The 13,538-nt window shown below is 42.9% G+C and overlaps 1 protein-coding gene across 2 annotated transcripts in view; it reads right to left on the bottom strand.

Moving 5' to 3' along the window:
• Nucleotides 1-13,538, bottom strand: part of DPP4 (dipeptidyl peptidase 4) — a 105,543-nt gene that overhangs the window by 73,703 nt on the left and 18,302 nt on the right. Inside the window, exons 3-5 of one of the 2 annotated variants that reach the window (XM_045299455.1) lie at nt 3,218-3,313; nt 2,229-2,320; nt 655-735 (exon numbers count right to left, since the gene is read on the bottom strand). In XM_045299455.1, coding sequence (XP_045155390.1) covers nt 655-735; nt 2,229-2,320; nt 3,218-3,313 — 269 coding nt within the window. The remainder of the gene's footprint in view (nt 1-654; nt 736-2,228; nt 2,321-3,217; nt 3,314-13,538) is intronic. The other variant, XM_045299459.1, reaches the window with a different exon arrangement.

Below are 13,538 nucleotides of genomic sequence, written 5' to 3'. Positions count from 1 at the left end.
GGGGGGGCGGGGATCTGCAGTTAGTTTCTAGCAATTTATATCCATCCTCAATATGGAGAGGAGGTGTGAAAATCCGATATTGGACTGGATGGCTGGGGCAAGGAAAATGCTTTCTGGGGCTACTGCTCACACTAGCACTGAGGCTACACTCCCTGGAATGGTGCGTAGATGGTAGGATCTGGAGGCAGGAAGTTTGTCTAGGTCCCTTCCCAGGGCCTGTTCCAAAAACTGGGAAGTTTAACTTTCTTTGACTTAACTATGTATTGACAGTCTTATTGCATATAAACCAGAGGAAAAGAAAATGAGTAATGTTATCACCAGATGTACAAGTCTGACACTAAATTGCTTTTAAAATTATAAATGCGTATTATAAATTATATTGTATTAACTTATCATTAGTATCTATACTATGTTAATTATACTTCTTACTATTTGAAAGCATTGATAATGAATTAAACAAAACAAAATATTCCATGGGCTTGTCCTTTATGGAACCAATGGCCATTTCTCCTTTAGATGCTGAATTAGTGCATTTTTAGTATACATCATAATACTTACCTGTCAATGTTAAATGTCCATTGGCTTGGTATTAGTTATAAAATAACATCCTTAGCTGATTCATTTAATGCTACTGTGAGAAATCATGTCTTTTACCTTCACATAGTTGTACTCTAAGAGAATAAACTGTCGATCGGGAGACACGGAGTAGTCACGTACAGAATATTCAAATGTGTCCTGCGGAACAAAGAGAAGAAAAGAGGACGTGAGCATTCAACCAATAGTTTGGAGAACTTACTCTGCGGAGGGCTCTGTTGTAGACAGGGGGCGAGTGCCTTGGGAATTCGTACTAGTTCACATGAAGGACCCCCATGTCAGGTAGGGTGATCAGTACTGCGAACCAGGGGAGAAGGTCGGATTCTGAGGAGAGACGGCCAGGAGAATGGGAGATGAGAACAGAGAAGCAAGAGTAGGAACAAACACCTGCATGAGGGAAAAACGTGCGTGCTCCGAGAATGGGTCAGGGTTATGTGTTACCTGAGGACACTTACCATGATACAGTGTCGGGTGTGCTGGAGGAAAGAGAAGGTTAACGCACATAAAATCAGTCATAGCTGGTGCCTAGATATAAGTAGTGGGACTGTGAGCCCTTTTTTTGCACATGAAAGTGGTAGGATCAGATGTGTCTTAAAAATGTCTTGGTACAACAGAAAAGTAGGTGAAGGAGACATTGGACAGTGTAAGGTATGACAAAACAATAATAATTTATAAATTGTCAAGGGTTCATGAGGGAGGGAGAGGAGCTGATACCAAGGGCTCAAGTAGAAAGCAAATGTTTTGAGAATATGATGGCAACAGATGTACAAATGTGCTTGACACAATGGATATATGTATGGGTTGTGATAAGAGTTGTATGAGCCCCCAATAAAATGATTTAAAAAAAGCCTTGATGACACAGTGGATGAATTGAGAGAGGAGAGCAGAGAGGTTGTCCTGAGCCCTGGACTTAGGCAATGCAAGATGTCCTGGTGTAGAGAGTGGTGACAGGGGCGTAAGCTAGAGCATTGGCTCCCGAAAGGGTGAGAAAAGTGTGCAGCAGGACTATGCAGTGGCAGTGAACCTGGCACCGGAGCGCTCCTTGATGGCGCAGCAGTGTGCTCACGAGGGCTGGCAGAGAGGGCATCGAGGATGATTCTGATACCTCTACCTTCAGTGACTTGGAGAAGAATACTATTTGCCAAGATTGGGGACTCGGGAAGAAGAATAAAATACTTTTGGTTTGCTAGGACAGGAAGGGAGAGTAGTAGTCTAGCTTGGGATTCTGAGCATGCGTGTTCAGGAACCAGCTGGTGACAAGAAAGGGTGATTTGGATCTGGAGGAAGTTAGTGGTAAACATGCATACATGAGAGTAAAAGCCATCAAGACTGTGAAAGCAGATGAAATGCACTTGGGAAGGAGAACATGCCGCCACAAGAGAGGTGAGCTAGTGAGGACAGAGGCCCAAGGAGCACTTACATTTAATTGTATGGGCAGGGTAAAGCTCCTCAATGGAGACAAAGAAGAGCCAAAGCAGGGAGCCTCTCCCGGAGAGAAAGATCCACGAGCCGTATGGTAAAGAGCGAGTCCAAAGGATGAATTCTCATGATTGGAAAGGTTATGTGGAAAACCCCCCAGAAAAACACACCCAGTATTTCCCCAAAGCATGAATTAATTATGTGACAAAACCTACAAATGTACTGTTCTCCAGGAAAACAGAGCTGTTTCCATATTCAGCATTGAATAGCAAGATATTATCATCTTGTTTGTAGAGATATTCATGATCTAAAGAGAGAAAACGTCCAGATCAGTGCTTCACGCTATCAGTCAGCCTCTTCCGAAGCTATAAATTAGCCCACACCAAAGAAAAATTAAGTTCACAGAACTATTAAAGAAGAATTTCTAAACTGTGAAAAAATACCCGCGTACACTCATTTCTGCATCATGCTTTTACCATTTCACTGCACACTTAACTTTTTATAGAACCAACCCCACTGCCACCGAGTCAGTTTTGACTCGCAGCAAGCCTGAAGGATAGAGAACGGGCTCCCAAGGACTTCCGAGGCTGTGACTCACATGGACCCGACTCCGTAGCTGATGCAAAGCAGCTGGTGAGTTCAAGCCAATCACCTTTTTCATTAGCAGTCCCTCACTGAACCCACCGTGCCACCAGGTTTCCTTTAACTTTTTGTAGTGGCTTAGTGGTTACGCATCGGAGTACTAACCACAAGAACAGCAGTTTGAGTCACCAGCCACTCCTCGGGAGAAAGACCAGGCTCTCTACTTGCCTGAACAGTTCCAGTCTTGGAAACTCACAGGGCAGTTCTGCCTTGTCCTGTAGAGTTGCTATGGGTTGGCATCGACTTAATGGTGGTGGTTGTGTGTGATCAAAGAAATAGGATCCCTGCTAAGCAAACGGTTAGTAGTTTGAAGCCACCAATCGGCATCTCGGGTCAGTTCGGTCACATGGGGACTCTATGAGTCAAATTCAACTCCATGGCATGTAACAATATGAAAGAAATACTAAGATTTCTCTTTCCATCTTCTCTCCCTTCAGATCCCCAAACAGAGGAAAACTCTCCCTTCACAAGGTCTGAAAGTACAAGAGTTAAAGTTCCCCATAACCCTAAGTAGAATGAACAAAAGCCTAAATTCTGTCCATATCCCATGCCAAATTCTTACCTGAAATCCACCGTAAGGAGTAGAACTTCAGTTTAAAAGTATTTTTTAAATAATCCGTTAAAGTATAAGTTCTGCCGGTGTTAGCTTCATCATCTGCTGGTTGGGGGAAAAAAAGAGCCAAATTATCAATAAAATGAAACAACATCAGTTTCAGATAAAAATAAATGAATGGATCTCTTTAATCTATTCTGATGGCAAAAATGCAGCAACCCACTAACAAGATGCGAGCTATACCTATAGTGATTTCATACCACGTGGATGCAGAGAAAAAGGGCATTTAACTGCTCAAGCATACACAAGTCCGTCTTATCCCATTATTGGAGGTACATTAACACCACTTGCAATTTTGATCAAATATGCTATAGGAGAATCTAGATAGAAAGCGACTTTGGAATTTCTGGATCCATCGAGGCTGGCTGAACCTCTGACATTATGTCCTAAGCTAATCGTTACATCTGAAACCCAAACTGCCCCAGCACCTGAATGGTGCTTGCAGAAGTTTTGACGTCGCGTACCTCTCACTGGGTAGTTTCATGGCAACAACAAACATAAATTAAAAAGAAGAAGAAGGCGCCTGGGGTCTTCTTAAAACTAAGCGATAGCCCAGCTAGTGAAAACAAATGATCTAGAAAGGATCAGAATGGCAACATGAAACATCAGAAAGGAGCCTACAGGTCAGTGAGTTCACGTTACTGCAGGAGGAACAACGCAGCCAGGAGAGCTGTGCACCCTGAAGAAATGAGTACACTGCTCGGGTGAACACTGCTGAGTGGGTGGGCGCTCGCTCTGCGTCTCATTAAAAACAACAGCACAACATTGTTCAAAGAAAAGCCCCTGAGTGGCAAAACAGGGAGGGTAAAGGGAGAATGGGTAGGAAAGAGGGAAACGATTACATGGAACTGTGTGTGACCTCCTCCCTGGGGGACAGACAACCGAAAAGTGGGTGAAGGGAGACGTCGGACAGGGCAAGATATGACAAAATACCCATTTATAAACTATCAAGGGCTCATGAGGGAGGGGGAGAGGGGAGGGAGGGGGAAAATGAGGACCTAATATTGGGGGTTTAAGTGGAGAGAAAATGTTTTGAGAAACGATGTACAAATGCCCTTCACACAATTGATGTGTGTATGGATTGGGATAACAGTTGTATGAGCCCCTAATAAAATGTTAAAAAAAAAAAAAAGAAAAGCCCCAATCGTCTTAATTGCCAAGAATACAATTCGCACATAGACTACGTCTATACATCTCTATGGGGTATACACTGGAAATATCAAGCTATGTTTGAATCCATTCCTGCCGCCATGATGTCAATCCATCTAATTGAGGGCCCTTCTCTTTTTGGGTTGTGGTCCTCTGACTTGATCAAGCATGATTTCCATCTCCAAGGATTGGTCCTTCCTGATGATATGTTCAGTGGGAAGGAGACAAAGTCTCACCATTCTTGACACCAAGTAGCAGCCTGGCTGTATTCTTCCAAGACAGATTTGCTTGTTTTCCTGTTAGTCTAGACTAGCTTCAACATTGTTCTCCAGCACCACAATCCAAATGCATCATTTTTCCTTTAGTCTTCCTTGATTCAAGGTTGAGCTTTCGCAGATATGATTTAAAAACACCATGATTTGGGTTAGGTTAACGCACCTTAGACCTCCAAGTGACTTATTTGCTTTTCAACACGTTGAAGAGGTCTTTAACGAAATCTGCGAAAACCCGAACTTAGAAATCCAAAAGGAAACAGGCTCAGCATTTCTCAAAGTGAAACAACAGAAGAAAAAAGTTAAGCCTCTGATGACAATTGTGAAGCCTTCTGACGCAGAGAGCATCGAAGAAGATCGAAGGACTGCGTGGAATCAGTGCACAAAAGCTAACTGGTTGGTGTTCCACTCTCTCAGGAGATAACATATGATCAAGAAATAATAGTTTTGAAGGAAGATATACCAGCTGCACTGATGGCATTGGCAAAAACCTATAGAAAATAGTGACTAAACATCTAGATTTGCTTGCTTAACGCCTTCCATTGTTTGTACTCGTGCTGGTCAACTAATTCTTTCACAAATCACACAGTAATAAAGTGAATGCCAAAAACAACCAACCAAGCAAAAGCCACAGGCTCATTTTTGTCCAGTGAATCTCAACTCATAGCAACGATACTGGACAGAGTGAAACTGCCCCTGTAGGTTTCTGACAGAGTCAACTGCCACACCTTTCTCCCGCAGAGCAGCTGCTTTGAACTGCCAAGCATTCAGTTAGCAGCAAAGTGCTTAACTACGAGGCCACAAAGGTTCTTGATGAGAAATACTTGAAAGTGTTGTTGATAATATATACTTGCTATTAGGAACTTTTAATCTAGAGAAGGCATAGAACACATACAGGAATTAGTACAATCCAAGGTAGACATGGTACATGTGATAATATTAGAAATGTGCAGGCCTAGTATTATCTCCTGATAAATAAACCTTTATCTGCTCCCCATACTTATTCAATCTGCATGCTGGAAAAATAACCCGAGAAGCTAGACGCCCTGAAGAGAAACACTGCGTCACTATTGGAGGTAGGCTCATTAATAACCTGCAATATGCATGTGACACAACTTTGCTTACTGAAAAAAATAAGGATTTGAAGCACTTAGTGATGAAGAGCAAAGGCTACACCCTTTGATATAGATTATATTTCAAGATAAAGAAAACCCACATCCCCATAACTGGACTAATAGCTGGCAACGTGATACATGGAGAAAAGATTGAAGTTGTCAAGGATTTCACTTTACTTGGATCCACAATCAATGCCCAGGAAAGCAATAGCCAAACAAGCGAATGATGCATTGCATTGGGCAAATCTACCCCAAAAGAACTCTTTAAAGTGGTAAAAAGCAAAGATGTCATTTTAAGGATTCAGGTGCACTGGACCACATCACGGTATCTTCAATCACGGCTTAGGCGGGTAAGAACTGCGCAGCGAATAAGGAAGCCTGCCGAAGAATGTACGCACGCGGATTTTGGTGCTGGCAACGAATACTGAGCGTCCTATGGATCACCAAGGAAAGGAACACATCTGTGTGAGAGGAAGGACAGCCAGAATGCTCTTCGGAACGAGGATGGCTAGGCTTTGTCTCACTCACTATCTGCATGTCATCGGGCAGGACATCATGTTTAGCAAAATTGAGAGTCGGAGCAAAAGAAGACTGACAATGAGATAGTTTGATAGAGCGGCTTCAAGCTTAGTGAGCCTGTGAGGATGGCTCGGGACCGGCGAAGTTTCATTTTGTTGTGCATAGGTCACTATGAGCTGGAAACAACTTGACATCCTTAACAACAACAACAACAACAACACCCCTACAGAGAGAGATAGACAATGAGCATACACACATATTTATAGAATCTCTGGGGGGCAGTGATTAAGTGCTTGGCTACTAACCAAAAAGGTCAGTGGTTTGAACACACTAGCTGCTCAGCAGGAGAAAGGTGCGTCAATCTGCTACTACAAAGATTACAGCCTAGGACACCCAACACATTAAAAAACAGACTCACGGCTGTCTAGTTGATGCCAACTCACGGAGACCCTATAGGACAGGGTAGAACTGTTGCTCCTTGAGTTTCTGAGACTGCCATGGTTTAAGGGAGTAGAAAGCCCCATCTTTCTCCCATGGAGCAGCTGCTGGTTTTGAACAGGTAACCTTTTGGATCACAGTCCAATGCATAACCACTAAGGCACCAGGGCTCCAGAAAACCCTATAGGGCTGTCTTATTTTGTCCTGTAGTGTTGCTAAGCATCAAAATGGACTAAGTGACAAATGAGAACTATATATATATATGTATACATATATATGTACACACATACATATATATTCACATGTATATTTATTTCTATATATTTACCGTATATCTGTCAGAGAGCAGACAGAGCAGACATATCAACAGAGTGCATCTATCACTGATTCTCGATTTTGTAAGAAGGGAGCTAACTGGGTTCCTACAGTCAATTAGATTCACTGCTATCTCATGTATATGCTAGCTCATGGGAGATAATTGCCCAGGTTGTTTCAGGACAGCACATTTCTATTCAGAATACTGAAACAGATTCCCTCCGATGTCTCCTGCTCAGGGTCCTGCACTTTCGGCTCATGCTGTGTGCCTCGCTGAGCATTCATTACTCTCCCAGTCTCCTCAGACATCCTTTTACCAGGCTCAGTCTTTCACCAGTTTATCAACTTTCCAAATGCAACACCCTTACCATATTGAGGCTCCATTTGGTGCATGATGGACTCTGAATGGATTTGAACCATCCACAGCACAACTGCTAAGCTCAAGGTTTGGAGTTCAAGGCCACCAGTTGCTCTACAGGAGAAAGATGACTGCTAACTACTCCCATCATGATTTATTTACAGCAGCAGACACATGGTTTAGGCTCAGTATGTATCAGCATTGACTTGAGGGCAGTGGGTTTGGTTCGCTGAGGTTCCCACACTCTTACAACGGCCCAGGCTACCCCCGCAAAGCCCGTGCCTACCTTGGCTTGGAGTAGGCTCCTCAGCTGCTTCCTAATGATTCTGCAGCCCTATTTTCCCTGGATTGGCCACCCAGTTCCAGAGCAGCCTGCTAAATTGGAGGAAGGAGCACAACAAATGTTTCTTGGGTGGTTGGGGTTTTTTGGTTGTTTTGCCTTGCTATTTGATAAGCAGGGCACATTGGAAGGCACTTTTGAAACCTCCAGATAAGCGAGTTCTGTGACACGTGAGTGCCAAGTCCAGGTTTTGACCTTTAGCGAGTTGGTATGTGGCTGCCAAGTTGCATCCTCTTCTGTCACGTTCTTATAGACACGTTCACATTTCTTCTTCCTTGCGTAATTGCTCACTGTCAGTGCACTGCTGCAGCAACAGATGAAGGCCGTTGGCTGCTCATACACTTCCCTGTGCGGCCTGGGACATGCCGTTCGTTTGACTTATCAGTTGAAAGCATTGTGCTAGCCAAGTAAAGCAGCTAGTCATGTTACCCATCAGCATATACAGACACACTTAGATTTGAGCATTCTTTCATTTAAAAAAGAAATCAAGAAAGGTTATCAACTTTACATTTTAATTCTCTGGCGAAATGCTCAGCTGCTTACTGAAAGGTCAGCGGTTCAAACCTACCAGCCACTCCTTGTGGCAGAAAGAAGTGGCAGTCTGCTTCCGTAAAGATCTTATTACCTTGGAAGCCCCGCTGAGCAGCTTAATTTTATCCTGTAAAGGTCACTGTAAGTCAGAATCCACCTGACAGTGAAGGGTTTGGTTGAGTTTTGGCTTAGAAAGCTCCTGTGCTCCACATGGTGATCAGTTAATGTTTCATTTGGATGCTAGGATTTATGATAGGTATAAAGAAATAAAATGAGTAGTGCTTGAGACTTTTTTCTAGCAAAGCCACGTAGGGTAGAGGAAGAAAAATCAAGGCAATGGAGGAAGATATGGAGGAGCAGTGCTTCATCTGCTGAAGCAGGCTGCTACATATTTCCAACAATTCGACAAGTACCGACTCAGTAACTATGTAGCCTGATGTCTGTGGAGCCTTGCACGCCTTCCCTTGGAAATGTGCTCAAATTATGGAACTTTCCAGAGCTTCAATTTTTCTTTCATCTTTAAATTGGAAATATCATGTTTCACAATGCCCATATAGTTTTACAACGATCACATGGGATCATGTAAGTAAAGTCCTTATCTTGGGACTTTGAATTTAGGAAATTCTTCCGATATGTTAAGCTATTCTCTAAATTGTTTTGGTCTCCACCTATGCTAGGCATTCAGGATAGAAAGATGAATAAAACATAGTCTTTCCCTTGAAGCACCTAGCAGTCATGGTACGAATTTATCTGCAGTAAAATAAATCACCAATTAAATGTCACTATATTCACATCCCAAATGATCCTAATAAGATACAATAAAAACATTAGATTAAGAAAACACCTAAGATATATACAATCTAATAATTTGCCAAGAGCTCATGAGCATCCCTGTCTGCCTTTGATGTACCTAAAAATACCACATCTACTGCAGGAATCAGCAGTGCACAATACGGAGGGAAAACACTGGACCTAATGGAATCGATGGCGTTGTGGAGAGTGGTGTTTCCTGAGACACCAGAGGCTTTAGAATATAACCACAGTCATCAAATTTACCTTCCCAATTAGAGAAACACCTCAGGTACCTCCCGTGGCATGTGATAAAGGCCTGATTCAACCAGAGTCCGCAGAATGTCTGGATCCATGCATGTACCCCAGATCAGAATGTCAGATGACCAAACTTTTGTTAGGAATGTAATCACTGTATTGTCAAGGGCTCAATATCAAAGGCAATGGTACAGTGCACACTTCTGTACATAGCGACAGCTCAGGTGGGGGGGGGACGAGGAGGAATAACTTAATAGACATTCTGTGCTCATCTGTCATGGCTCTAGACTCAACTCTCTTCACAAGCCTCATGTGAAGTGAGTGGTCTTTAACAAATTCCTGAGAGAATGGAAATAAGAGTGAATGGAATTTTAAAATGACCGTTTTGAAGCCCCCTCATTCTTGCCTGGGTCTCTGCAATGCCCAGAATGCTGTCCTCTGCTCTGCCAGAGGCTGGCTTGTCCGCCTCCTCCGGGTCTGTATTAAATGCCGCATTCCTTCCCTGCACTCTCTGCACTCCCTCTTCCCTGGCACTCGCTGTTGTCCAACTTGGCTTTGTTTTCTCCCTCAGACGCACCACATCTTATTATCTTTTTCTTGTTGCCGTGGTTGCTTGTTGCCTACGTCCCCTTGAATGAAATACACGAGTAATTGTGTTGTTCGGTTTGCTATTGCATCACTAGGCCCTAGAACGGTGCCTGGTACGAAGAAGGCACTCAATAAATATTTGATACATGCAAAGATAAAAGCCAGATAAGACAAAAATGGGAGCCAACAGCGCTCAACACCAGCACTGTGAACTCAGAGTGCCTTTGATCGCAGGAGGAGTCCAACTACAGAAATCTGGGTGGACTGCGGTCAGGAGCTTGGTTTCTAGCCTACTGTGAGCAACAACTGGGTCACCTCCCTTCTCTAGGTCTGTGCCGGTCATTTACCTATTGTATTTCAGCTCCAAATATGCTCCTCCCCACTTGCCTTAGAAATGCTGTTGAGGGAGACTACAGCTGTAGTTCCAAGATCCTGCACTGGAAGTGTCCTGTTAAGTTTTGCAAATAAGGAGAAAAAAGACTGGTCTTCAATGGAAGACAAAAAGGGACTTCCTTCCTATTTCTTGCTGATCTGAGGGCAGCAGTAGCAGCTCCCCCACCTTCTGGCGTCTCTTGGAATGTCCAGAAGCCCCTCATCCTGTCTCAGCAGTATCAGAATCAGCTGGGTGAGCCCTATTCCTCTGGATCCTTCTTCCCTTTTGTACTCAAGCCCCAGACGATCCTTCTAGGAGTTAGTAACTTTGACTTTTCTAGAATTCTCCTTGTGCTCTCTCCCTACTTTTCTATACTAAGCCCCTCTGCTGATCTATCTAATGGGATTTCTATAGTCATCCCAATACCCCCAGCTAGGCATCTTACTTGTAAAAGGGTATTGCTCTTATTTTATAAGATGATCCCATGCAGACAGTAAGTACTTCAGGCACTATGGTCCATACTAGGTGCCCTTGCTGACATAATTGGTTACGTATCGGCCTGTTAACCACAAGGTCAAGAGTTAGAACCTACCAGCTGCTCCATGGGAGAAAGATGAGGCTTTTGTTCCTGTAAGAGAATCAGCCTCAAAAACCCAAAGGAGCAGTTCTCCTGGGCCTGCAGGCTCAGTAGGAGTCAGATTGGACTTGATGGCTGTGAGCTTGGTTTAAGTATGGGCCACATGGTCTCTGTGGTGATCACTCAAGTTGCCATTGTAACCTGAGGGCAGCCACAGACAATATTTAAACGAGCGAGCATTGTCCTGTTCTAATGAGACTATTTACAATGGCTGGTTGGGATCCCAGAGCTTAGTTCAATGACCTCTGATTTAGACATTCTCAGAACTGTGAGCAAACCAAATAAGCCACTCCCAAGATCAGTTTTGAAAGAAAAAGTGCTGAGATCACAATTCTAAATGTCCTGAAATAAGTGTACCAACCTAGACTTCAACATCAAGAGCAGGAAAGTGAAAGTGGGTAGAATTTCTGTGTCTCAACATCCGGGTCAAGATGGCATCATATATTGGCATTAGCAAAGAAATGCAAGGCGAGAGGGACTGCTCGTTGGGTTCACAAGGCCTTGCACCAACCTCCTGCTGCACACACAGAAAACCAGCATTAAACAAGGTGTCTCCGTGGCTTTGTTCCTTTCTGAAGTGGGAATTGCTTTATTAGGTTTTGTTTGTTTTATTTTGTTTTTCATGATTATAATTGCTCTGTGTCCCTGTGTTAGGACTCTTTGGGAACTAAACAAGAGTCATGAAACAATGGCTAAAATAAATATTTATAGAGCTTTTAGGTCTGACTGACATTAGGTCATTGCAATCAGCAGAGATGAGAAACAGTGCAAAAGCAGAAATATTTCTGCAGTGTATGGGTACATAGCCCACAGGCCCATAGAACGTGCAACTCATTTAACAAAGGGTTGCTTTTTCTTTAAAAATATTTTTAAAACAGTTGCTGTGAGATACCAATGGAAGGAATTGCAGTCCAAGCTACAAATGATTTGCCCATGTTAGGAAGAGAACTGATTGGAGAATATCAGCAGTTAGAGAACCAGAAAGCTCTAACATTGATTCATTGAAGAATTTTCTAGAAACTTTTGTAGGTGTCATCGGCAAGACTACTTTTTATCACAAGTTAATCATCTATCACATACAGAAAAAATAACCATTGGAATAAGCACTTTCAACAAAATCACTCCTTTCTGAGCATTTGCCAGACAAAACTTTCAGGAGTGTGGACAAGCGTTATTGGAGTAGCAGCCTTTAGAGATGATAAGAGAATAACAAAAGTTGTAGAAATATATTTTCAAAATGTACAGCACCCTTTATCGCACTTCCAGTGTGCTGAGTTATTATTCTAGGCATTGTGCACATAGTCCGCATTTGTTCCTTAGTATTATCTCAAGTTTACAGATAAGGAAACTGACCGAGATAGTAGAAACAGAAACCAGAGTAAGTTTGATAGTAAGTCCTAAAGTCACATTTGAACCAGGCGATGCAGCTTCAAAGTCTGTGGTTACCAGCACCCTTCTAAATAACCTAAATGTTTAGGAGCGTACATATGATAAGTGCTATATACGGAGTTTTTTTGTAAATTTGTATTTCTGCAAACTGGTATCAATGAATTAGGCTTTATGAAAATGCTTAAGCAATGTCTGCAAATAATCTAAACAGACAGGCCAGTGGTACCATTTGGAGTGGAGCCATTTGGTAGGTGCCAGGAGAACGTGGTGCTCCAAAGCTGAAAGGGCTGCCAGCGGTCTCTGGGAGTCCCAGAACGGGGCTCTGGGGCATGCCGCTACTCTCATCATGATCAGTCTTCCTTTCAGAGTCCTGTTTTTCTTTTCATATTTCCTCCACTGGAAACTTTGCACCATGCAGGCCTGTGGAATGAGTAAGAAGATTCAATGCCTCCTCTTTTAGAGCAGAAGCTCCACAAGGGGCTAGATTTTCTGCCGCGCTTCACTTCTCTGGTATCTGTCCCTGCGGCCAGGCTTTAGCGCTCAGGGGAAGAGCTGACTGACTCCCGGTGGTGGGAACCCACTCCTCCTGCGCCTCGGATGCTTGTCTTCCTGATTCCCAGGGGACTGCAGTTTTCATTTGATTTCTTCCTTCTCAAGCATCTTCCATTTCCTTTCACCGATTATTTCTGCGCAAGCTTGCAGCATAAGTCCTAATAAGTCCTGTCGCCTCCTGACGTCATCGCCTTCCTTCTCTTCTAAGAAACCATTTGCAGGGGTCCTCTATTTTCTCACCATGCCTCTTCAGCTCTTCATCTATCCCTTAGCTCGGGCTTCGCACCCCTCACTCCTCACTTTAAAATTTTTATTTCCCCTCATCTTTTAAACGTTTATAGACAGCACGTATTTGACAATTAAGCAAGTGATTTTGTACCATCTAAATATTTAACCTGAACAGTCTTCCCTTAAATAGACTCCAAATAAGTTGAGAGGATGAATTGATTGCATGTTTACCAAAGTGCTGTTAATTCTGCATTGTATAAATTCTAAGTATACAGGATGGGTTAATACAAGAAGATTAACTCCAACCCCATATGTGTATTAAAGAAGACAAGCATTTAAATAAAAGTTTTAAAACTTAAAATTTTCTATCAAAAACAATTTCTTATATGAGCTGGAAGATAATTCCCTTAATTCTCCAA

This window comes from Echinops telfairi, unplaced genomic scaffold, assembly GCF_000313985.2.
Source record: "Echinops telfairi isolate 266 unplaced genomic scaffold, ASM31398v2 ScPeMD7_4;HRSCAF=17, whole genome shotgun sequence".
Classification (NCBI taxonomy): domain Eukaryota; kingdom Metazoa; phylum Chordata; class Mammalia; order Afrosoricida; family Tenrecidae; genus Echinops; species Echinops telfairi.
This window is presented reverse-complemented; position numbering and strand designations above follow the sequence as displayed.